The sequence below is a fragment of the Fusarium fujikuroi genome, chromosome FFUJ_chr03, assembly GCF_900079805.1.
Source record: "Fusarium fujikuroi IMI 58289 draft genome, chromosome FFUJ_chr03".
Lineage (NCBI taxonomy): Eukaryota > Fungi > Ascomycota > Sordariomycetes > Hypocreales > Nectriaceae > Fusarium > Fusarium fujikuroi.
Window position 1 is genome coordinate 3,696,951 of NC_036624.1, and position 23,009 is coordinate 3,719,959.

Sequence of the window (23,009 nt, forward strand, 5' to 3'; positions counted from 1 at the left end):
AAACCGCACGATGGTCAAACAAGAAGCTGGTGGGTACTCGGTCCCATTGACATCAAGGCTCCTATTCTCGCCCACCGACTTCAACATGGATCAATCTCAGTCTTTTGCAGACTATTCGCAAAGTTCAAATTTCAGTGATCATAGCATCGACATGGATTAGTCTGCTTTGACGTTTCTTCAAGGTTCAGATTGGACCGGGTCCTCGATGAATTGACAGCCCAGACATACAATGGACCATTCCAAACGGTTCAATTGCAGGATGAACAATAGCTCTACACAGCCAAGCAAGTGAGAGAAGAGGAGAATTTGATGAATGAGAGATTCGGCAGGCAAATGAAAATAGTTCGGCAAAAGCGGATGAGCTTAGCACTTGGCAGAGGAGGAAGGATTGTTAGTGTGCTGGTGGGAGGCCAGATGTCAAATACAGTATGTCACTTTAGTCCTAGAAGAGCGTTTTGAGACGTATTTCGGGAACATATGCCATAGATATCAATTGCAATCATGTTTGGGTAGCTGATGTGTCACTCAACACTACAGAATCTCCAAGTTAATAAGTAGTGACTGTTGGCCCTGCATTAACTGAATTCCGCTCTTGACCCATACAGTGGCGACATACGGAGTAGAAGTGATCTACCCGTAGTTTGAGCCTGTCACCATGATTTTGGTATTAGCAGGTACCATTTTGCTTCTTTATCGCACTGTAGTAGCATCAACTGCCTTGTGCTAGGTTTATGATTATGTTGGAGTCAGTCGACTACGTACCTCATGATTAACTGCAAACCAGGTGCCTGAGAAGAGATAAGAGACAACAAGAACATATGATCTTCAGCACCACTCACGAATACCGATCATAAAGGGGAAACCCGGTGAATTGACAATTGACTGGTCGCTATTCAGCTCTAAATGTACTACAGGTATGTAATGCAGCTAATACAGTACCAAGATGCTACTTCATTTCAACTAGGTATCTTCTGCATTGCATGGCGCATGGATACATCTTGTTGCATAATGTTTGCTTGATACATCATATTCCTTCAACGATTCTAGACTGCAATTTGTTATGCCCGTCCTAGGCCAAAATGACATGCTTGCGCAGTATTGCATGCAGGTTTGCTCGCTAGTATGTACATACAGTATTCGCAACGAATCATGCGATGCAACAGAAGAGGCAATGTTTGGATTAGTTTCGGTTCCCGGTGCATGGGTATATCCCTTCTGCAAGCCACGTAACACACGCACGAAATGTAATACTGTGGCACTTTCTCCCGGCAGGCAATGCAATACCATGTAATGCCGTACAGTCTTGCATATGTCTCAGTTTCTCGACGTTGCGGGCGGCGGGCTTATTGTCCATCTGCGTGACAGGCGCCACGTCGAGTCTGACTGGTTGTTAAGTGAACACTTTTGAGATAACTCTAATAGAAATCGAGAGTCAAGATGTCTCTGACTGATAAGTTGCACCGAATGTTTCGGTTCCGCAGATGCATCAGCCACCAACAAATTTGCCTAGATATGCACTTCTAGATACAATAGCTCCTCTCATATCACCTCTTACATCACCAGTTCTCGGGCCCGAATCGCCCTCCATCTGGTACATGAGCTTGTATCGCGGTCCCCTGGACGTCCATCGTCGAAGTGACAATATTGTTCCCCCACCAGCTTGGCGGATCTACACCATGCAGCGTAAAAGCAAAGAAGATGAACAAAGTCGCTAGGGCGAGACCTAGATCGAGAGCTGACGACGTTAGGAAGTTGAGTCTGGTCCACCACCTGAAGTGGCGCTTCTTGACCCAGAACTGGAAGACGAAGCCAACAATGCCCCATGAGAGATAATTCAGCGGCGTTGCAGGCGGGATCGCTCCTGCACCTCCAAATATGAGGGGTGCCATGAGATATCCCACCGGAGACCTCGGCCATCGCTTGGCTAAGACATAGATAACTATTGGTGTAATGGCACCCAAGATGAAGAAGACGAAGAGGCCAGAGTATACCTGACCAGGCGAGAACATGCGTGCAGGGCCTAGAAGGCCCCAGATTACTGATGCTGGGATTTTTAGTATGTTTCTATCAGTCTTGGCATGACTTACCAGCAAAGAAGACGCGGCCACCAGGACAGGTGAAGTGATCGTGGTGCTCACATACATGAGGGATATGTTTCAGGGACAGGTTTAGAACGACGATCTGTATGAAGCACGAGAATGTAGTGGCAACGACTTGAGACATGAACATGGTTCGAGGGGGGATCTTCATGTAATGTCCGAACTTCAAGTCCGAGACAAAACGAAGTGATTGCGCCCTGCGGTGAGTGTTAGCTGGTGATTCTCTTTCGGTTTTTCGACAAACGTAAATTGTAATATATCCGTAGGTTTTAAATCTAGGTTTTTTAGCATGCAGGAGTATTGAAGTGGTGGCCGAACGTACATCATGAGCGCTAGAGGTCGACCTGGCTGAAGATATCCATAGATGAACTCTGTCAAGACATTCAAGCCAATCTGAGTGTTTGTAACAGCTTGGATAATGCCTATAGGCAGAGCAAAACCAAAAGAGATGGCTATAGCAAGCAAGAAAGCCCACCAGGAGAGATTGGTTGGGTAGCCTAGTACTGTATAGAACCCTATAAGGAGCATCTACACCATTGTTAGTCGACCACACAAGAAGAGGCACGCAGCATCATGACTTACAACAGCAAATAAAGACATATACCACCACGTGGGAGCCTCTTCATACTTTCTCATGAGTTTCATGTGAATGTCAGGCTTCTCGTTTGTGCTGTTTCTCCATTGCTGCCAGATCTGCTTTCCGTTGTGCAGATAGGTGTAAACAACGAGCGACGAGATAGCAGCGAACGATAAGCCGTAAGACATGGCAAAAGTGGTGCTTTTCATGTTAGTCTTGATCATGGTTACTTGAACAACAAATCATACCTAATAAAAAGAGGTGAGTAGTTCTTGTACTCTTCTTCATCCAATGTAAAGTCGTCCATTTTAAGAATCCTTGTAATATTGTACTTTCTTCCCGTATTATCATAAGTTCCAGAGTCACTCATAGGCAAATACTCAGCATACCACGCTCCGCCGTAGTGAAGAAAGGATGACCCTATAACGAAGAATAGAACAACACCGATGACGGTATTGGCGATGGCGTGCCTTTTCTTGATTAGCTACACCTATCAAGAGTTTCCGTGAGACATACCACGGCGGAATGAGCGGTGAGCCAACGTATCCTGCTATTTGAGTCCAGTCAAAGGTGATGGGAAGAATCGAAACACCAGTCTGCCCTCCGAATAGCTGATTCACAATAGGATTCTGGGGTGCCATCCATGTGGCCACAGCAAAGATACTCAGAAATTGCGCTAGAAAGCCTGGAATGAAGTAGTATACGAATGAGCATGCAGTTACAATGGCGAACCACTTGTACCTGTGCATCCTGCCCCCTATAATGGTAGGATCTGGTGTATCGTTTGTCTCGTACATGGCATTCATAAGAGTTACACCAACAAGATTCTCGGGCCAGATCATGGATGCAGGATAGACTTCTAGGGTTAGTTGAAGGACCGTTGTGGGATAGTGACAACTTGCCTAAGAACTTGCGTAGCATTCCCGCAATTCCATATCCCACAGATTGCGTTGAGATAGTCAGAAGAAGCTGGAACACAAGACCAAAGTCCTGCTTGTAGAAGACAACCTGTGCAAGGATGATATCGGTAGCATACGCAACAGAGAATGACACACTGGCCATGACAACGATAATTGCGTGCTCCTTGATATTAAAAGGACCAGGATTCAGAGTCCACGTTATACCAAAAGTGTTGAACTCCCTGTTACTCACGAACTTCGACCAGCCATGCCCCATAGGCCACGCAACGATTTGAGCGATGAGAGGCCCAATACTGATGGACGGTTGGCGGAGAGAAAAGAGCGTATTCATAGAAGCCCCCAGAGTAACTAGCATCAGGCCTATAGCCCAAGCTCTCACAGTATTGCATGGAAGATCTTCGTCGAAGTTTCTTACCGCAGCTCGAACTTCAGGATAAGGGGAATTTTCTTCCTCTTCGTCGTCTGCATCATCACCGAGCAGTGCTGCTTCATCACCAGACTCTCCTGAGCTCTTTCGTCGCGTCTCATACTCCTGGGGTAGATTTGGGTCCATAAGCATCTCGTATTCCGAACCTGCTTCATCACCGGCCTCATCATTTCGCGCTCCGGAGGAGGCTGCCCACTCATGGAGGCGATGCTTAAGGTTCTCATTTGATGAGTCCTCAATCTCAAGAGACGTGGATAAGCGTCCACTAGGACCTCCTATACTTTGACCAACCGCTTCGGCTGGTAATACCGGCCCTAGCTTCTTGTTCTTTGGCATTGTGAGATTTGGCTCTTCTCACCCGGGGTTATCGGAAAGTGGGCTATCTACACAGAGAATGGGCGTATCTGAGCCGAGTTTAAGAGTTTTTGAATGCTCGAGACTCGAGGTGTCGTTGAAGTCGTGTCGTTATATGAAGGAACTGTCCTTTTGTTTGTACTACTTTGTGGCGTCTATTGAGGCTCGGGTCTTCTCATATGCCTGTCAGCAAACAAAAATTGACAACAGTACAAGCTGTTGGTTCAGCACCAAACAATCAAAGGAACAAATCCTCCAAATAATCCTAAGAAGGTCAGAGATCTACTCAGGAGGATGTTGTCCAAGGTAAGGTTCGGGAGGATTCCCGTTCAACTTATGAGAGGTACCTCAGACATGCCCCTGTATCAAGATGGCACTAAGCCTGACACGGAAATTCCACTTCGGTCTGGGTCAAATAATCCATCGATTTTATACAACATCAGCTCCGGCATCCGTCCCGTAATCACTTGGACCTGTGTAAACACTTGATTTGTATCAGGGTTTCTATACGATTCAACTGAGCCCTTGAGACTCTCATTCAGGACCTGCTCCTCGGAATGGGTCTATGATGCGTCGCGTCGTAGTGACAGGCCTTGGAGCCATCACGCCCTTGGGAGTCGGCGTAAGGCGAACATGGACTCGTCTTATTAACAACGAATGCGGAATCGTCAGCGTCGCAGGTCTCGAGCCTCAGGCGCGATGGAAAGAGTTGACGAGCACAGTCTCTGGGTTAGTGCCCAGTGGTGATGGAGAAGGACGATGGAGGGCATCAGATTGGGTCAATGCAAATGAGCAACGACGAATGTCAAAATTTACACAATATGCCATCGCAGCTAGCGACATGGCTCTCAGGGACTCTGGGTGGGAACCGAAGAACGCAGAGCAGCAGGAGGCCACAGGTGTCTGCCTTGGAAGCGGTATTGGAAATCTAGACGAGATTTACGAGACCAGTTTAGTGCACCATCAAGACGTGAGAAGCCATTCGGTTATTGTCGAACCCCTATGCTAAATATGTGACAGGGCTACAAGAAGGTATCTCCGTTATTTGTTCCCAAGATTCTTATTAATATGGCCGCCGGCCATGTGGCCATGAAATATGGCTTCCAGGGCCCCAACCACACGGCCACCACGGCTTGCACGACTGGCGCACACTCAATCGGAGATGCAGCACGGTTTATCACAATGGGAGACGCCGATGTTATGGTCGCCGGTGGTTCGGAATCATGTATCCATCCCTTGACCTTCGCTGGCTTCGGCAGAGCAAGATCCCTGTCCACAGCGTACAACGACAATCCTACAGCAAGCTGCCGTCCATTTGATGCTGACCGCAACGGCTTCGTTGTTTCTGAAGGTGCTGCGGTGGTGGTTCTCGAAGAATTAGAGCATGCCAAATCACGGGGAGCCCATATATATGCTGAAATCAAGGGCTACGGATGCAGCGGTGATGCTCACCATATGACAGCACCACGGGAAGATGGCCATGGTGCATATCTTGCTATGAAGAAAGCACTCAAAAGTGCAGGCATCAAGCCTTCACAGGTCGACTACATCAACGCACACGCGACGGCAACTCATGTTGGCGATATAGCGGAAACGTCGGCCATAAAACGGATCATGCTGGGCGAAGAGGGACATCAGAAAGAGTCGGATGTCACAGTCAGCAGCACCAAGGGCGCAGTCGGACATTTGCTGGGTGCCGCTGGAGCTATTGAGGCTTTGTTTTGCATCCTAGCCATTCACGAGGTATGTAACCTCCGCAGCAGTGAGGACGCATTCACTAACTATTCCTAGGGTGTTGTACCAGCAACATTAAACCTACAGAAGCCAGATGTTGGAGCTGCCTTCAATTTTGTGCCAAATGAAGCACATGAGAAGACGGTTCGTGTAGCTGTATCCAACAGCTTTGGCTTTGGCGGTACAAATAGCTCATTGTTATTTTCCAAATATCAATGATGCTAACATAAATTGTAAAATAGCTGTATACTATTGTATTTCTGCTGATCAAATTCCTCTTTATTCTGGTCGATACAGAGCACAGTAGATACAGTGCATTTCGCACCATATTACCGACAGCCGAACCAGTCACAAAATTTCAGATTCAACTTACTAGCCTAGGATCCAAGGGTCCATGACGATAACACTCCAAGTGCCTCTCATCCCGCCTTGCCCAGGCCCTTCACGCCGAATTTCCCTACTGAACATACTCTCACAATGAGCATGGCCTGCGAGACATGTAGAACCCAGGCCCGGGCCGTCCTCCGGGCTGCAATGCGAGCCGGCGCATCACGAGCCGCTGCACCGACGACGAGGAATTTCCTTCCACCCGCTGCGGTTGTTACTCGACGACATTTCAGCAACACGAGTTCGAGAAGCCTCCTCAAGGGTATTGGAAAGTCTATGGCGGAGCCGTATCGTGTGTTGGGTGCGACAGAGCAGCTTTTCAAGGCTTCAGCGAAGGCGGCGGATTATCACATCACTGAGAAGGAGAGAAAAGATGATCAGGTGCAGCTTGCAGAGGATGGTGAAGAGATTGGGCATTCTCTGAACCCTGATAGTCCCTGGCATCACAGTACGTCTCTCAACAATCTCAAAGAACTCGTCCCGTGCTAACTTTCACAGCCTTCAAACTTCCTCCAACCTTCAGCACCTGGTCCCATGTAACCATGCTTCACCTCTACCTAATCAACACCCGAATACGTTGCTTCGACCGCGAGGGCTTCCAAAACTGGCAGCACCAGCTCACAGATCACTTCTTCTTCGAGTGCGAGAAGAAGATGCACATCGACCACCACATCACGTCGAGCGCCCTCCGCCAGCGATACCTTAAGGACATTTTCGTTCAGTGGCGTGGTCTTCTGCTAGCATATGACGAGGGCCTCATCAAGGGCGATGCGATGCTAGCAAGCGCCATCTGGCGAAACCTGTTCAAGGGCTCTGCTGATGCGGATCCTAGAGCTCTTCTTGCTATTGTGGGCTGGATGAGATCGACACTGTTGCAGTTTGAGGCTGTTTCGGATAATAACCTTGCTGCGCAATTACCGGTGATTATGGCCAAGCCAGTGGACGTGTTCTGGACGAGATTGGAGAAGCAACTTGGCGGCCAGCAGGAGGATAGTCTTCCTGCCAAGGAGGTGAAGGAGGAGCCTGTATCGGCAGAGGAGACAGCCAAGGTTTCAGCGAACTAGAGCGCGGAAGGAAGATTTGTACTATCAGATGGATGTATGGGTTACATGACAAAAAAAATAGAACGGGAGGGCTGTATGAATAGGGCATTGGATGACGGTCGTATATGAATAATTCCCTGATGATATTCCACCTCATATATATGTCCATTTGTTGTGATTATCTCTGTATGGTCAACTAATCACGCTTCTCCCACATTTGAAACTCATATTTTGTGCCAGCCTCTTCTTGACCACCCTCTTGAATTTCTTCACCTGTCCACTCCTGCAATTCCTCTCTAGACTTTCTCTCCCATGATCCATCCTTCAAGTCGACAGGAAAGAAGGTATCGCATTCATAATCACGTTCAATACTCGTGAGGAGGATCCGTCGCGCTTCTGGCAGTCTGAGAGCGGCGTCATAGATCTGCGCACCACCGATGACGAAAATTCGACCGACGTCGCTATGAGTACGGGCGTATTGAAGAGCAAGTTCAAGAGACTGAACTCTTATGGGTTCAGAGGGTTCCACTGTTTCGGGGAGCTTTGAGGGTGCGGAGCGGGATATGACAATGTTGAGACGGTCTTTGAGAGGGCGGAATTTGGTGGGGATTGAGTCCCAGGTTTTGCGACCCATGATGACTGCGTTGATAGAGGATGAGGGAGCCTTGGTCGAGTCAGTGCGTGACTCTCGTAGTCTCTTCAGTACAGCGATAACACAGCGATGTATAGTTAGGAAGGTAAGGAAGGGCAATGTATACTATACCTGTGGTGGCACCCGAGTTGTGACGCGCGCAAAGTACTTCATCTCTTTGCGTAGGCCCTGCCAGGGCATTGTGCCATGGAGGCCAATGCCCATGTTGCGAGTGGCCGCGACTATGAGATTCAGTTCGAGAGACTGCATTGCTCAAGATGTTGCTGATGGATCTGTGAGGTTAGAGGTGGAGGTTTGATGATGCTTAAGTTGAGTGGATTTGTTTGTGTGACTAATGACGCCTGAGACATGACATGACGATGTATCACGGATTTATTCTACATCTTTCACTCTTCTTACGCTTGGAAGTAACACGTCGCGTTTCGTTTCATCTGCAATAAACTCCGTCTTCATTGTTAAGACAAATCCAGTTCCAGGCTTATGATTTCTTTCTGTTAACCACCAAGCTTATCTACCTAGGTAGGCCTACCCTCACAACTTTGACGGAGGCAAAATCTCAACATCCTTGAAAGGTACCCCCAGAAACCGATAAATATGATTAAATCTGTCAAGTCAGTCTCTGTTTTCTCTCCTTTAGTACAACGACGACTTGCCTGTCACTTCCAAAGAAAGCCTCCGACTCGCCATCATCGCGGGTCACAACCAACCAAGGAGCTCCAAAAGCGCCCTTCTGAACCGCTTCACCAGTAAGATCTTTGACCCTCTCCTTCATGCTCTCTCTCCCATTCATAATCTTCTCAACATCTTCATCGGAGAACAGCTTCTTGCCAGACCCTCCATCAAGCTCATCGGTTGCTTCTTTGAGAGCTGCAATGAGCTTCTCGTCCTCAGCAAGATTGACATGAGGAGGCAGCCAGATCTTGTGGAAGAGGTATCGGATTGCAGCGAGATAAGTTGACTCTGGGTAGTTCTCCTTGATAAAGTGTAAGGCGCGGAGAGGTGACACGGTCTTTGCGATGGCAACAATATCGGGTGGCGAGCCTTGATAGGGAACTCCAAGACGCTCAGCAGCGCGGAATGAATCTCGAGCAAGATATTTCCCCTTGGCCTTGAGAACCCATGGAGGGCGGTTGCCTAAATCTATGTAAGAAGAAGTTGTGGTATTCGGTTCAATATAGTTAGTTACCTGATGTCTGCATAATGCCACCCAAAAAGACAGGGATGAAGCTATAAAGTCAGCGATTTGCTCAAAGATGTGGATAGCCATGAACATACTTCACTTGTACTCCATGAGCAGCAAGTTTGCTCATATTCTGCCTCAAGTCCGCATATCCTACATAACTGTAGAATGACACTGTTACATATCAGTGCTGTCCGGGAATAGAGACGTTGGGCTTCTCACCAATGTCGAGGTAGCAGTCGATACGTCCACCCATTTTAGCACAACACTTCTTTCTGGCGTTATTCGATGAGGAGATGACGAAATTTGTATCCGTGCTTGCAGGTACATACATAAATACATACTTCCAAGGTGGAGGGTGCTTTATTAAACGGATCTCGGCCCCCCGGTCCATGTGGGGTCTTCCCCCGTGCCGAGGCTCGGGGAAGGTGGAGGCTGGGGTGCATCGGACTTAGACCTTTCGGAACATTTGATTTGATCTGATCTATAAGCAGATCGTCAGTATTTATACAAACTCTCAAATAACAAATCTCCGAGTAAAACAATTATCCACAATGGTATCCAAGAAACCTGTTGCCCTTGTTGTAGGAGCATCCAGAGGCATCGGCCGTCAAGTCGCCGTTGACCTCGCTCGCAATGGCTACGCTGGTATGTCAACCTTCGCTATATCTATTGTACCTACCAGGTATGAGCTAACACTCTAAAGTTGTTGTTGCTGCAAAAACTATCAGTGATCCCTCCGATCTGCCTGAGCCCTTTCCTCCAAATCCCAACTCTTCCGCTTCTACCATCACAACAGTTGCTCGCGAGATTACTTCTGAGGGAGGCGACGCTACTGCTATTCAGGTCGACGTCCGCTATCCTGAGAGTATAGATGCTCTTGTATCGAATGCTATCTCTGTGAGTTTCCTGGATTGCTCTCCCTTTTGACTCTCCCTACTGACAATTCCAGACTTATGGCCGTCTAGATGTTCTCATCTACAACTCAGGCGCCATCTTCTGGGCTCCTGTCTCGTCGACTCCCGTAAAGCGCTTCCAGCTCATGCAGCGCGTCAATCCAGAAGGACTCTACGCAACGGTTCAAGCTGTTCTTCCTCATATATCTTCTTCAGGCCGAATAGTTGTTGTTAGTCCACCTATCTATAGTCGTTTCTTCCGTGGCAAGACTGCATATGCTATGGGCAAAGTCGGCATGAGTGTTCTTACAAAGGGTCTTGCCATGGACTTTGAGCGCGAGGGGAAGAAGGATATGGCCATCACATCTATTTGGCCAGCTGTGGTATGTTAGATCTGATACCTTGAGTTTGCGTTGACAGCTGACATATTAGGCCATCGAGTCGGCGGCTACTGAGAAATTTACAGCTAAAAACCCAGAAGAAGCTAACGAATTACGAAAGGCGACCATCTTCTCCGATGCTATCCTCGAGATTCTCCAAGCTTCTCCAAGCGTCGTGAACGGCGAGCTCCTCCTAGATGAAGACTTCCTCTGCAAACATGCAGGAATAACCGACTTTTCCAAATACAATGTGATTCCAGGTGCCTCACCACGGAGGATCATGCCTCAGAGTCTCCCAGACTTGACTGTAGCAGAGCAAGCGGACGAGGGCAAACGCTACGACAGCACAAAAGATAAACCCAAGCTATAGAATTATTGAAGATCGCTATTGTTTGAATATATGTAGGAAAAAAGAGACCGTTATACAGGTAGCTAATAGCACGGGGAAATGAACCTGCGCAGCCATGATATCCTCTAGAACACACATCTAATACCTCCTTGGCCATGGAAGCTGCGTTCACCAAACTCCTAGACATGATTACAAACGTACACCCGACTCTTTGAAACCCCTCCTTTCCATTCTTTTCCTTTCCCTGTCATTTTACAAAAACACATCTCTCCTGAGATTTTATGGTGCGCCAGCCATCAATAGGGGACTTGGCTACCTGGTCCCACTCCTTGCATGCCATCAATGTCGTCCATTACACCGTTGAACACGTGCATGATTTGGTCAACGACTCTGCTGCGGTTCCACTCATTTCTTGTGCGCCATATGGCGTCCATGAGCTCACGGTTGATTTGTTCAAGTTGCTCAATAGTACAGCCGCTTGTCGCGTCCGTTAGGTGCTGAAGGACTGTATCTATCTCGCCTCCAGCGAAAGGTTGAGAAGCGGAAGTGGATGAGCCCGAGTTTCGAACCGACTGGTATTCATCAGAAGTCTGATCATTGAGGATGTTGGCCATTCCGCCCACACTCTGAGCCTTGAAACCAGATGATCGCTGCGAAGGTGGACTACCAGAGATGCCAGATCCTTGCATGAGGTTACCCCCTGCCGCAGCAGCCTGAGCTTGAGAGTGCAACCAAGAGTCATCTCCAGAAGTATTGTGCCCGGCTACGAGTAGCGTGTCTGGGATGTCGACTTGGCTATCGTCCTCAACACCTCGGTTCTCAGCATGGCCACCGTTTGTCATTTGACTAAAGTTTGACGATTGGTGAGTTGACGGATCCGAGGTTTTGGTTGTTGAAGCTTCGTTGATAACAGCTGATGGTGAAACTCCTGGAGGAAGAGTAGTCACTACTGACTTCTGTGAGATCTGGGTCATGCCAGTATGGGCCACGCTGGGGTCATGAGACTTTGGTGGAGGCCCCATGTCAGACATAGCCTGCGTATCGTCTTGGACACCACTCATCTGGACATCCTCTCCCAATGGATGAGTGAGGCCATTGCTTAAGGGGTGTGACGAATCCTGACCAGAGGTGCCATGACCAATTGAAAGTGGGCTTCTAACTTGGAACCTGGCAGTTGTCCTCGAACCTGGCACGGCTTCTCCCAGAGTGACAGGGCCTTGAGAGTCGCTGTCATTCCCACCCAGATCAGATTGCACACGGTCTATGACAGACTGCATGGCTTTTCGCTTTCTCTCCTTCTCGGTAGCATCCTTGGCGCGCTGAACTTGGCGTCTATATAGCGCCTCCCAGTCAACTTGAGAGGTTTGGTTTTCGATACTAGCGACATCAACCTCGACGTTGCTGAGGAGTTCATTGGCCTTGAGAGTCCGCTCCTTATCTCCAATATTTTTGGCGTCTTTTGCAAGAGCCTTAATATCGAAGAGAAAGTCCTTTGGGCGGGCATAGAAGCCGTTGGACAAGCGCTCCTCGATGGTGGTTGTCTCGAGGTTATAATAACACTTTCCAGATGCGGTATCTCTGAGAACATCGTTGTCATATTTGTCCTTGACGATCTCATATGGTCGAAGTTGTCCAGCTTCAATGTCTGGACGCACATAATTAGGGTCCGACTCGGCGAAAAGATAATCGATCTGAGTTTGAGGGATGACAGGCTGCCTGAACTTCTTGTACTTTCGATTGATCTGATCCATAATTGGTTGAAGCTGGATTTTAAGAGCATTGAGAAGCTGGTGATCTTTCTTCTGTGCAGCCTTCATATCAGCCTTGGTAGGGGGCGGTGGTTCGATTGGAGGAGCCACAGGAAGCTCTTCAAGGACCCTCTTCTTCCGATTTTCAGGGTCGGGGAACTCGCGGGGTTTCTTCTTAACATATTGCAACGTTGTGCTGAAATATTCCATTCGAGAATGCTACAAAAGTTAGCACAGGAACCCATTCCACAAATGCCTTATTTACCAGATCAGGTTTCTCAATTTTCATCTGGTTCTTCTTCGCAAATCCAAAAAAGTCGCGGAAGAGTTCGCTGGAAAGCTCTTCTCTATCGCCCTCTGCTGTCGCGAGAAGAAGAACCGGATCAGTAGGAGGAATAGATCGTAACATAGTCTTAAAAGTTGTAAGAGCAAGAGTGTTGTGTAGTGCCATATACCAAGCTTCGATGTTAGGGATATAAATAACGCTAGGTTTGTGTCGCCTGACTTCCGTAAAAAGACCGACAATGACCTGCTCCATAGCCTGCCAGCGTTAGTCTGTAGTTTCCCATGTGAGTGCACAAACTTACTCTTCCATCACCCAAGATGCTGGGAAGATCAAAATTCTGAACATGAACGCCCTCGAAATGATGAAGAATGGCAGAGGCAATGTAACTCTGTCCCATACCGCTAACACCATATATGATGAAGCGAGGGCGGAACACTCTGGATCGTTCAAACTCTTGGTGCATGGTTTCTCTACCAAAGCCATGATCATCGTCATCGAATTGTTCGTACATGGCTTCTTGAAGAGCTGTCATCTTCTTCCGACGAGGCAACAAGTCATCAAGGGCCTTCTTGGCTTCGTTGAACTGCTTGCGTAGTAGCGGCTCAATCGATTTGGGAAGAGGTTTAGCACCAGATGTCGCTGATCGTTCAGAGGAGGGAATAAGCTTCTTGATTGATAGCATAAAGTCAGTGGCATGAACGCCAATCTTCTCAGGGTCAACCACAAGCTTTTCCTTGGAGGCGTAAATTTGGGGATAAGTTCGCTGAATGGCATTGAGAGCTGCTTCAGTACAGAGAGCTCGTAAATCAGCACCACCATAGCCCTTTGTGTTCTCGGCTAGGGAATCTTTGAACTTCTCTGATAGTCCCCAGTCTGCCGTGTGAATGTTGAGGATTGACTTTCGCCCTTCCATATCTGGCAAAGGGAAGTAAAACTCTCGGTCGAATCGACCAGGTCGACGAAGAGCGGGGTCGATATTGTCAGGTCGATTGGTTGCTCCAATAACAATGACTTGACCACGACCGTCCATGCCATCCATCAATGCCAACAGGGTCGAGACAATGGAAGCATGGATCTGTTCCTGCTTGCTGGAACGAACCGGCGCAAGACCATCAATCTCATCGAAGAAAATGATACTGGGCTGAGTTCTGCGGGCTTCCTCGAAGAGCAATCGAAGCTGTTTCTCGGCTTCACCCACCCACTTGCTCAGGGCATCGGCACCCTTACGCATGTAGAATGAGATCTTGCGGCCACCGGAGCCAACTGAGTTGGCCAGAGCGCGAGCAAGCAGCGTTTTACCTGTTCCAGGAGGACCGTGGAACAAAACACCACGAGGTGGAGTGACGTGGAATCGTGTGAAAAGCTCGGGATAGAGCAAAGGAAGCTGCACCATTTCCTTCAACTGATCGATATGTCCCTGGAGACCACCAACCTTGCTGAAGTCGACGTTCAGGTCAACACCCAGAGGGTCAGCATCCGCAAGAGCCTTGCGGTCCTTGATCTTGCCAACGTTGGGAGCGCCAGCATCGGGGTTTAGGCCAGGGACACCGGGAAGAAGCCCACCGTGAGTCGCAGCTGTCGGCGTCATACCGACATTACCAGCTACACTAGAGCGATGCACCATCTCATCGTCGCTGCTGTCTGAATCGACCCCGCCAGCTGCGCCAGTACCCCAAGGCCCATTAAGAAGGGATCCAGCTCCGCCGCCGCCTCCGAAAGGTCCAAACGTGGTGTTTAGGCTGCGTTCCCAGCCTTGACTGGCACCGCCACGTCCTCGGCGCGAGCGAGATTGTGCAGCAGGAGCCTCAACTTCTTCCTCCTCAATATTAGCCGAGGTGAGAGGAGGCATGTAATAATTCACGCGTGTTCTCGCTCGCCGAGTGCTTTCCTGGTACACAATGGGCGATTCTTTCCTTGGGCGACGGCGACGAGAGCGCGAGTCCTGCCTAAGTTCTCGTGCCTCTTCATTCAACTCGTCCAAGTCAAATTCGGGTTCCTCGTCTCCAGAGTCCCCACCACGGCGAGATCTGGCGGGTTGGGAACGTCGGCCGCGGGGAACTGGGCTATCAACGTCGTCGTCATCTTGAGGTGGGGGCTTTTCTGCACCGGAGCCCTCTGCATCGTCAGATTCGTCGCCAGGTTCGAAGTCACTACTAACTTCTTGGGACTTTTTGCTCGATTTGCGGGTAAGTCGCCGTGTCTTTCTAGGTCCAGCATCCGATTCAGCTTCTTCCGGTGCTGCGGAGGCGTTGGCGCGGGATCCACGGGTCCGGCGAGTAACAGGCACGTCATCCTCATCATCCTCCTCCTCCTCTACCGTCTGCACAGGCGCATCTTCTCCAGGTGCATCCTGATCAGCAGCATCTAGCATTTCTTGATCAGCCACCTCTTTCTTTTCAATCTCTTCAGGATCTTGAGATAATTCATCGGGCTGGTCGGCTTCTCTGACTTCCTTAAAGCTGCTTTCCTGTGTAGCCTCTTGAATCGTCTCGGGGGCTTTCTTGAGGCCTTTAAACCCACGGGTAGCTCTCGTGCTCCGAGCGAATGTCTCGGGACTTCTACTTCGCGAATCGCGTGACGGGACGGCGTGTTTCCCAGAATTAGAAAGTTCGAGGAACTCTTCAGCTTCCTCTGTATGAGCTCGAGTAGTCCTACGAGGTGCAGGCAACTTGGAGTTGGTGAGTTTCAGCTTGACAACCCTGGATCTAGTTGACCTGGCAGGCTCCTCTACTGGCTCGCCTTCGGCGTCGTCTTCTTTGACATCTTCGTCAACTTTAACGTCCTCACCGCCAGGCTTATCAGACTCGTCACCAGTAGCTGATGCTTCTTCTCCTTCGCTGCTTTCTGCGTAGTTGCGGGGCTGCGTGGCAGCTTTTCTGGCGCGACGACCAGCGGCATTCACAGGAGCAGCATCATCCTCTTCTTCATCGTCGTCATCGAGGAAGTCGTCCTCGTTGCTATCAGAGACTTCGTCCTCGTCATCATCGATGTCCGAACCCAGGTAACCGTTCCTGCGTCGGCGACTGGGTTTTCCGCTGCGTGAACGGGAGTGCTTCTTTGTGCTTTTTCGGGGTGGTCCAGCTTCCGAAGGGTCGAAATTCTCGTCTTCGGGATCGGACTTGTTGGGATCGAAGTCCTCTAGGACTCTTTTTCGTTTGCTAACCATGATTGTTATGGTGTTTGCGCGTAAATATGATGGAAGGTTATCGGCGACGGGTATAATTTGAACTTTGGCGGTTCTGTACGCAAAGGGAGGTCAGTCAAGGGATGCCGACAGGGTCACAACAGTCACGGCTATAAGCGCAGACCTTGCATTGGGTTCATCGAATAGTCGCGTTCCTTTTGATGGATTTTTGGGGGTCAACTCACCTATATGCGCGTCTAGATATGATTTCACGTCAAAGCATGCATGGGCGCGGCCTGGGTCGCGGTTGAGCCTGTGGCGCTCAAGATCGGCGCAAAGGCATCAAGTGGAAAACAAGCCAAACAACCAACCCGCGCAATGTCGATGGTTGAACTGGCTGATGCTGATGGTATATTCGAAGCAAACGCGGTCAAAATAGGAGATGGAATTTGGGGGTTTGCCGCGTGAAGTGAAGGTTTAGTTACGGATACCAAACGACAGGTTAGCAATGTAGACCCACTTTCATTCAGGCAGTTGTGGTTCCAGCCTCTGATTGGTGGGTCACCGCCAATTTCAATGTGATCGCAGTTTAATTGTAGCTTGATCTACGAAGCTCTCATGACGAGAACAAAACGACGAATTCTCAACATGGCTTGTTTCATGGCTTTGGGGACTTTTTTATTGCCAATAAGGTCAGTTTCGGCTTCAAATTCGTTTTCCTCGCATTTTTGACCTAACCCAACCCCATCTGCACTCTCAATGCTTGATCATATTTTCCAACATGCTCACGTATAAATTCGATCTATCCCAGCTCGTCCCCGGTAGTCAGCTTGATTTAAAGCTCGGTATCGTTGTAGGGCTGAAGACGTTGACAGCATGGTGCATGCGCATTACCCCAGAAAATGTATGCCTTACAATTTAGGCAGCACTGTACAATAGACAAAACAATAGATCACACATGATCATCAATAAGTTATTGAGAGGGATTTATGACTACGTGCGTGTCACCAGGTAATAATCATTAGAAATTGGACTTCGTGAATTCTGCGCTTGGTATATTGTACTGAGACTATTGTACCTTGTTGATTGACACATTGTTTTAATTGCAAACAAGCGATGCACATCATACCCCTAGAACCTATCATCTGAAAATGATGAACCATAACCCAAACATAAATAGTATGACAGAGAATAAATAGAAATTACCCGTAGCACAGGAGATGAGGGGATCGTAAGAAACGTCAACCCTTATCTATTGGCCACCGCGTATGCTCCGTAATCAGCTTGGTCTAGATCTCTGCTCGGCTGGTGAACCGACCTACCCTAGTGTTTCCAGGACTACAACGGGAATACTCACATTTTCATCGTAATATTCCCGGACCCTGAATACCCTCACAGTCGGATGCTCGGCCAAACATTACGCGGCCCAGGTCTTGGCTCATAATCGCCAAGACTAGCCACGCAATGCGAGGATCTTCACGATTCGTGAAACGGAAAACACGGCCTGATCAGACTTTTTTTTTCCTTGTTGTACATCACACCAAATTTAGAAACAGGTTTGAACAGATTCTGTAGAAATTTTGTATCGATTTCATGGACTCATTGTAGTTAATAGGTATTGTTACACAAAAATGGTATCATGTCTCTTGTGGTACAGTCATTCCCACCCCGACTCCTAAAAAAGTTTCCCTAATTGCGCCTGGTTGGATGGACAATTAATCGTCTGTAACCATACCAAAGACGCCACGCTTCCCAGTGAATGAGAGTGTCCGTCCCGTACCAGCCAGTGACGATGAGTGAGTGTGAGACTACCAGCGCAGTGTTATGTTGCTTTGGCGTGATTAGGCGGTCATGCTATAGTGCTGGTGATGCTGCAGAGCAGGGTTTCTTTGTTCTTGTTCGTATGTGCTCGTACAGCTGACACTTCAATCCTTGCCCAACATCGCCCGGGCGAGATCAGCCAGAGAAGGGCCGCCAAAGAGGAACTGGCTTGAATGGCGGCCACAGTAGGTAACATTGTTTACTGGCTGGGGAGCAGCCTTGAACCAAGAGCGGGAAGCTTTGGTTGTGGAAGATGCCGTAGATTGGGTCGAGAACTCGCTGGAGTATGAGTTGGTTCGTTGCTGTGAAATAGCGTTGTTAGTGGGGTCCAGGCTAAGTCTGAGTTCAGTGTCACATACCTTGGACTCCATGAGGGGAATTGGCTCAGTGCTTCGTCCACGCTGCTCCTCAGAAGAGGTTCTGGTGCGAGAGGATCCGAAAGCCATTGTGATGTTTGTAAAGTTGAAGAGTTGTATGTGGTGTATAGTTGAAGTAATTGCTCGACTGTCTTAGTCTGCTGGGTATGGGTATCGTCTATTAACCTTCAAGGTACTGTAGTTGTGTTCAAGGCACTCCTGGTGCAATCTAAAAGATGTTCAAGGAGAGTTTGTTTGTTTATGAAGGAATTGACTGATGATGATGAGGATAAGACAGAATCATCAAGGGGGAAAGACTCCCTTAAATAAAAGTTCTTGTCAACAATGCTTCTGCGGCTGATCTACCCCAAGCTGTACCAAGACCACGCCAACCCTAGTTGCTACGTAGCAGATGCCGCCCTATGGAGCGACGCTAAAAATGCCTGTAGTCAGACGAAGGCTTGGCTAGCTTGGCTGTTCTTGGGTATGACGTGCCGGTTTGGATAGCTTATGGATTCCGCGGGGTCCAATTGAAGACACGATGCGACCTTGTGGCTCACCTTTGACATTGATCGTCGTGCAGGTGGCCATTCAGGTGTTAACAAGGAGTCAGTGCTGAGTACGAGTGAGAGTACGAGTGATACGGTAAATATTACGATAGGGTCAATCGGAAAGTCGTATGATAAGGGAGTCAGACACTGCCGTGATACAGTTATTCGGCATTTATTGTGATGAGCAGTAAATAACTCAACCGTAGCCAGGTCCCTTACTTTTGCCCATCCCTTGGTTCCCCTTATCTCTTCTCCCCTCACTTCCCATCTAGCGGAATTCCAATGACAACATGTGGAGCCTGCGGACGGTACTGGTCGGCCGAGATGCTGACATAACCCCGGACCGTCATCCGCCGGGTGGAGACCGGTTTCCCCATAGTCGGAAGCACCGAAGCATCGGCACCATTTATCCTGCCCGCCAAGAGAGAGAACAAGAACCTCGTGACCAAGTCTCCACCAAAACTCCATTTCCAGAAGCTCGCTAGAAGGAATTCTATGCATGTAAGATTGACGGTCTTGGTAATGATTCGCCCATCCGTATCAGATAATGTCGAGATAAGATCAAGGTCTGTCACACCGAACCCGGGCGTTCTCTCAGCCTTGGGCCAAGAGAACAAACTATTGCTTGGCGGGGGGCTTCTCATATCTCCGATGCAACCTCATTCTGGCTTGGTGAAGTCATGGGGAATTATCATGAGATACGCGGCTTGGGATCTCGTTGGTCAATTGAATATTGGCATTTTTAGCGTATGCATTATTTTGCTGCCTGATGGCTTTTGGGGTCGTTTGTCATGGCAAGCATTTCAGGGTTCCACGTCAGATGCTTAATCGTATAAGCAACTGGATCAGATCTGCACATTGGCTGATTTGGTTGCACACGTACGCAGCTGTTAGTAACTTCACCTGAAGTCAGCCTTACTGTAGCTAGTCAAAAGTGGCTTACACCAAGCTCGATTTTGCCAAATAAACTCAGTTATCCTACGAACCTTTGTGTCGGGTACGCACCCAGCGATCAAGAGTCTAGCTGCTCAAAATAGCTATGCGAGAACTCTCTCTAACCGAGAGATAGTGTAGGAACGTTGCATCGCGGCGTCTTCCACTACTAAGAACCTTAAACAAAAGACACGGTCTAGAGCGCAGGGCAGACTGACGAGCTGCAGCCACATAAGCCCAAGCTCTTATTTTTAGTGAAACTATGGCAAGGGATGACGATGTGGCCTTGAGCTGAAAGCCACAGTTGCAAGTGTCAAACGGCACTTTCCAGCGAGGAGGTTATGATCCGATTGACCTTGCTTTATCAGGTTGGTGCCTTTTAGCTGACGGGTTCTAGACCCTGCGATGACTCTTCTCCAGGGACCAAGCAGTGGTGAGCTCTGAGACCGTTGCATCGTTTGCTCTAACGGCCACGCCGTCAATTACGTCGATAGGTTGCATCTCACAATGATAGCCTCTGCTACAAATGCGAGGTAGCTAAAGAAACTCTCATCAGTCTCTACCAAAAAGCGTTCATCATCTTGGCAACATCTTCTTTGGAACTAAGGTGCCGCTCGATCCTTGCTCTCATCTCTGATTAACAACTTTTTGCCTTTTGGGGTATTCACGGCAATTTTGAGATCAAAGTTTCGGCCCATGATCCATCCCGACTTCATACCTGCCTATATCAGCCCTATCTTGCGTACCGGGAGTCTCAGATCTTCGGGACGTGCTGAGAGGTGGATATTGTTACGGCCCAGTTAGTTTAATCTTGGTACTTTTGTCGTACGATTTTCTTTTCTTTTTGTCATTCAGTGGAGTAGCTGGTTCTCTATTCATTGAAGAGATGAGCAGATCTCATCTGAGTAGCACCGAAGGGAACTTCCGTGGTAAGTACCCCATTTGTTGCTTTGAGGCTTTGTAATTGGATCAGTATGGTATTATCTTTGCTAATGCGAGTGTATTGTGGTTTCTTTGCTCGAACTAGATGAGTGGAGGTATTTACTAGACTAGAATGAAGCTCATGAGTGATGCAAGCAATGAACAGGGAGTCACTGCCAGGAATGAGTCTTTTGACTGAAATTTATCACATACTGTACCTTGGTGTATGACTGGCACTGGAACTACACCGAAAGTTTGGATGGTCGTGGGTAAATGCTTCGCGGTAAATCGGACAGCCATGGACAAGTCGCTCCTTGTGTTGTACTCTGGCGACTTTTCCCGGCTAAACCACTCAGTGTCTTGATGTCCATTGGAGAGCAGATTTGTGCAACGTGAGACTCCTCATGATAGGAGTACCTAGTCTATCGCTCTCCCTGTATTTCCTCGTAACTATGTGAGGAAGTCAGACATCGAACCAGTGAGAGGTCCAGTTGACATACGTTTCAAGTGAATGGGCCAACAGAGTTTGAACTGAGATGTGACAGAGCTGATGAGCTTTATTATTGGCTACACCATCTGCTTACCTTTTGAGCCCGTCGTTACACAACGCCCCGGAAGTGGACCTAAACCTGGTCATTGAGAAAGGAGACCGTATTTACAGACCGCCTGAGGAGGCTAGGGGAGGAAAGAAAACTTAGGGCCTTGATCCTAAATGACAAAAGACTTAGGTAACTTTACATAAACTTAGGATACCATTACTAAACTTAGGATATCTTTTGCTGGGTTTATTTTGATACCTTATATTAAGGTCAGATATTTTCTTACTCCCTGAGGGGAGGATTTTGTTGGGGGTGGATAAGAATACCCTTTGGCAGACGAGTATAGTTGTCTATCTACAAGTGTTCGTGTCAATTTACATGTGATTGGACTATGCAATAGGTGCGACGTCGTGGTATAGTTCGCACGTATTGACGTGAAGCAGCGTGGCATGTGAATACACAATGTGAGAATTCGTGCACATCGTTCATTTGACACAGACATGCCACCATAGTGTTTTCAATAGCATGAGAAGTGAAAATGTATCGCAATCACAGATTCTGGCAATTCTTGTACTGCTGAAGTGATACGAACTGTTGACATTGACGGCTGATTATAAAAGGAACTCCTTCGTTTCCTAGAATAACAGGTTCAAAGCCTACTCATGTTTTCTTTAACAAATGATCGGTTCCTGTCTGTGTCCAACTGATAGCGATTTTGTTGAGGTGGCAAGACTTTTGATGAGTGACAGGAGTGCACTCATAAATGACACAAGTGATATTGGAATTGACTTCAACTACCCATGGTTATCCGTTCCATAAGAGACTCACTATGATATTGAAACTGGTATGATATTCTATCTGTCACTTGCTATGGCTAGTAGAGTTCGTATGAAATCCAGTAGCTCCTGATGGATATTGGACGGCAGGGCTGTATTACTTACTACGCTGTTTCTTCCACAACTCGTACAAACTCGTACAAACTTGATCAAACATTCAAGGTACAAGCATACCCTCGCTATGGGCCTGGATTCATCCCCTAGCATGATATAATCCACTGCTGTACATGCTGATGGGAACAATGTACTGGCCTCCCTGAGTCATCGTTCGCAACTTCTTTTCTATTCAGAACCTCAAACTAAACCACACTGTGTTTACGTTTAGGTAACATCACTCATGAGCTTCCAAGATATGAGTGTTTCTTTTCAGGAGACCCAGCCCTCATGTAGAGCGATGTAGTTTACTACATGAGTATGAGCCATCTCGAGGGGGCTATAAATTCCCAAGTTGGCACTCGAGTCATATTTGTGAAACACAATCAACATCTATTCAGAGAACAAGGGTCACGTTGGACCGCCGAAACTTCAGCTGAGTTGCAATGCTTTTCTGCCAAATATCATATACAACTGATAGAGTCTCGACAGAGTTAGGTTCAAGCTTCCAATCCACCATAGCAGACTCCTATCATCGAAGGACACAAGACAACCATTACATGTCTCACAACTTTAACATAGTAGCAATCAGGAATTGAGACTTAGTCACACCAGTAACAACTATGGAGGTATCAAAGAACATGGCATTTGAGCAAACCGCCAGGTCTCAATAACCTTGAAGAACAAGGTTACTTTCAGCTATATCACTCCAGATAATTAATCAAGAAGAGTACTTGCGGCATTCAGAGTACATGAATGGCATAAGAGGACCGGCTATCTTAACGCTAGTTAGTTGAAACGGA

General features: G+C 48.0%; 8 protein-coding genes; 3 read left to right on the forward strand and 5 right to left on the reverse strand.

Annotated features, from left to right (window-relative positions):
- Positions 1–1,556: 1,556 nt before the first annotated feature.
- Positions 1,557–4,359, reverse strand: FFUJ_03234 (probable isp4 protein; the record flags this gene model as incomplete). XM_023575058.1 has 7 exons in its annotated part: positions 1,557–2,044; positions 2,088–2,296; positions 2,422–2,627; positions 2,682–2,877; positions 2,925–3,146; positions 3,193–3,532; positions 3,555–4,359. The coding sequence occupies 7 exons, from the start codon at positions 4,357–4,359 to the stop codon at positions 1,557–1,559; spliced, it is 2,466 nt and encodes an 821-aa protein (XP_023428305.1).
- A 586-nt stretch (positions 4,360–4,945) lies between these two features.
- Positions 4,946–6,330, forward strand: FFUJ_03235 (probable CEM1-beta-keto-acyl-ACP synthase, mitochondrial; the record flags this gene model as incomplete). XM_023575059.1 has 3 exons in its annotated part: positions 4,946–5,347; positions 5,398–6,120; positions 6,169–6,330. The coding sequence occupies 3 exons, from the start codon at positions 4,946–4,948 to the stop codon at positions 6,328–6,330; spliced, it is 1,287 nt and encodes a 428-aa protein (XP_023428306.1).
- A 258-nt stretch (positions 6,331–6,588) lies between these two features.
- FFUJ_03236 (related to CBP3-required for assembly of cytochrome bc1 complex) lies at positions 6,589–7,562 on the forward strand (the record flags this gene model as incomplete). XM_023575060.1 has 2 exons in its annotated part: positions 6,589–6,946; positions 6,997–7,562. The coding sequence occupies 2 exons, from the start codon at positions 6,589–6,591 to the stop codon at positions 7,560–7,562; spliced, it is 924 nt and encodes a 307-aa protein (XP_023428307.1).
- A 175-nt stretch (positions 7,563–7,737) lies between these two features.
- On the reverse strand, positions 7,738–8,442 carry FFUJ_03237 (related to DFR1-dihydrofolate reductase; the record flags this gene model as incomplete). XM_023575061.1 has 2 exons in its annotated part: positions 7,738–8,205; positions 8,305–8,442. The coding sequence occupies 2 exons, from the start codon at positions 8,440–8,442 to the stop codon at positions 7,738–7,740; spliced, it is 606 nt and encodes a 201-aa protein (XP_023428308.1).
- Positions 8,443–8,800: 358 nt separating this feature from the next.
- On the reverse strand, positions 8,801–9,629 carry FFUJ_03238 (related to glutathione S-transferase; the record flags this gene model as incomplete). XM_023575063.1 has 4 exons in its annotated part: positions 8,801–9,327; positions 9,380–9,420; positions 9,469–9,547; positions 9,596–9,629. 4 exons carry the CDS (start codon positions 9,627–9,629, stop codon positions 8,801–8,803), a joined length of 681 nt encoding a protein of 226 aa, XP_023428309.1.
- Positions 9,630–9,927: 298 nt separating this feature from the next.
- On the forward strand, positions 9,928–11,019 carry FFUJ_03239 (probable reductases with broad range of substrate specificities; the record flags this gene model as incomplete). XM_023575064.1 has 4 exons in its annotated part: positions 9,928–10,021; positions 10,080–10,273; positions 10,326–10,652; positions 10,702–11,019. 4 exons carry the CDS (start codon positions 9,928–9,930, stop codon positions 11,017–11,019), a joined length of 933 nt encoding a protein of 310 aa, XP_023428310.1.
- Positions 11,020–11,294: 275 nt separating this feature from the next.
- Positions 11,295–16,198, reverse strand: FFUJ_03240 (related to 26S proteasome subunit YTA7; the record flags this gene model as incomplete). XM_023575065.1 has 3 exons in its annotated part: positions 11,295–12,965; positions 13,012–13,287; positions 13,334–16,198. 3 exons carry the CDS (start codon positions 16,196–16,198, stop codon positions 11,295–11,297), a joined length of 4,812 nt encoding a protein of 1,603 aa, XP_023428311.1.
- A 1,883-nt stretch (positions 16,199–18,081) lies between these two features.
- Positions 18,082–18,423, reverse strand: FFUJ_03241 (uncharacterized protein; the record flags this gene model as incomplete). XM_023575066.1 has 2 exons in its annotated part: positions 18,082–18,279; positions 18,337–18,423. The coding sequence occupies 2 exons, from the start codon at positions 18,421–18,423 to the stop codon at positions 18,082–18,084; spliced, it is 285 nt and encodes a 94-aa protein (XP_023428312.1).
- Positions 18,424–23,009: the final 4,586 nt, after the last annotated feature.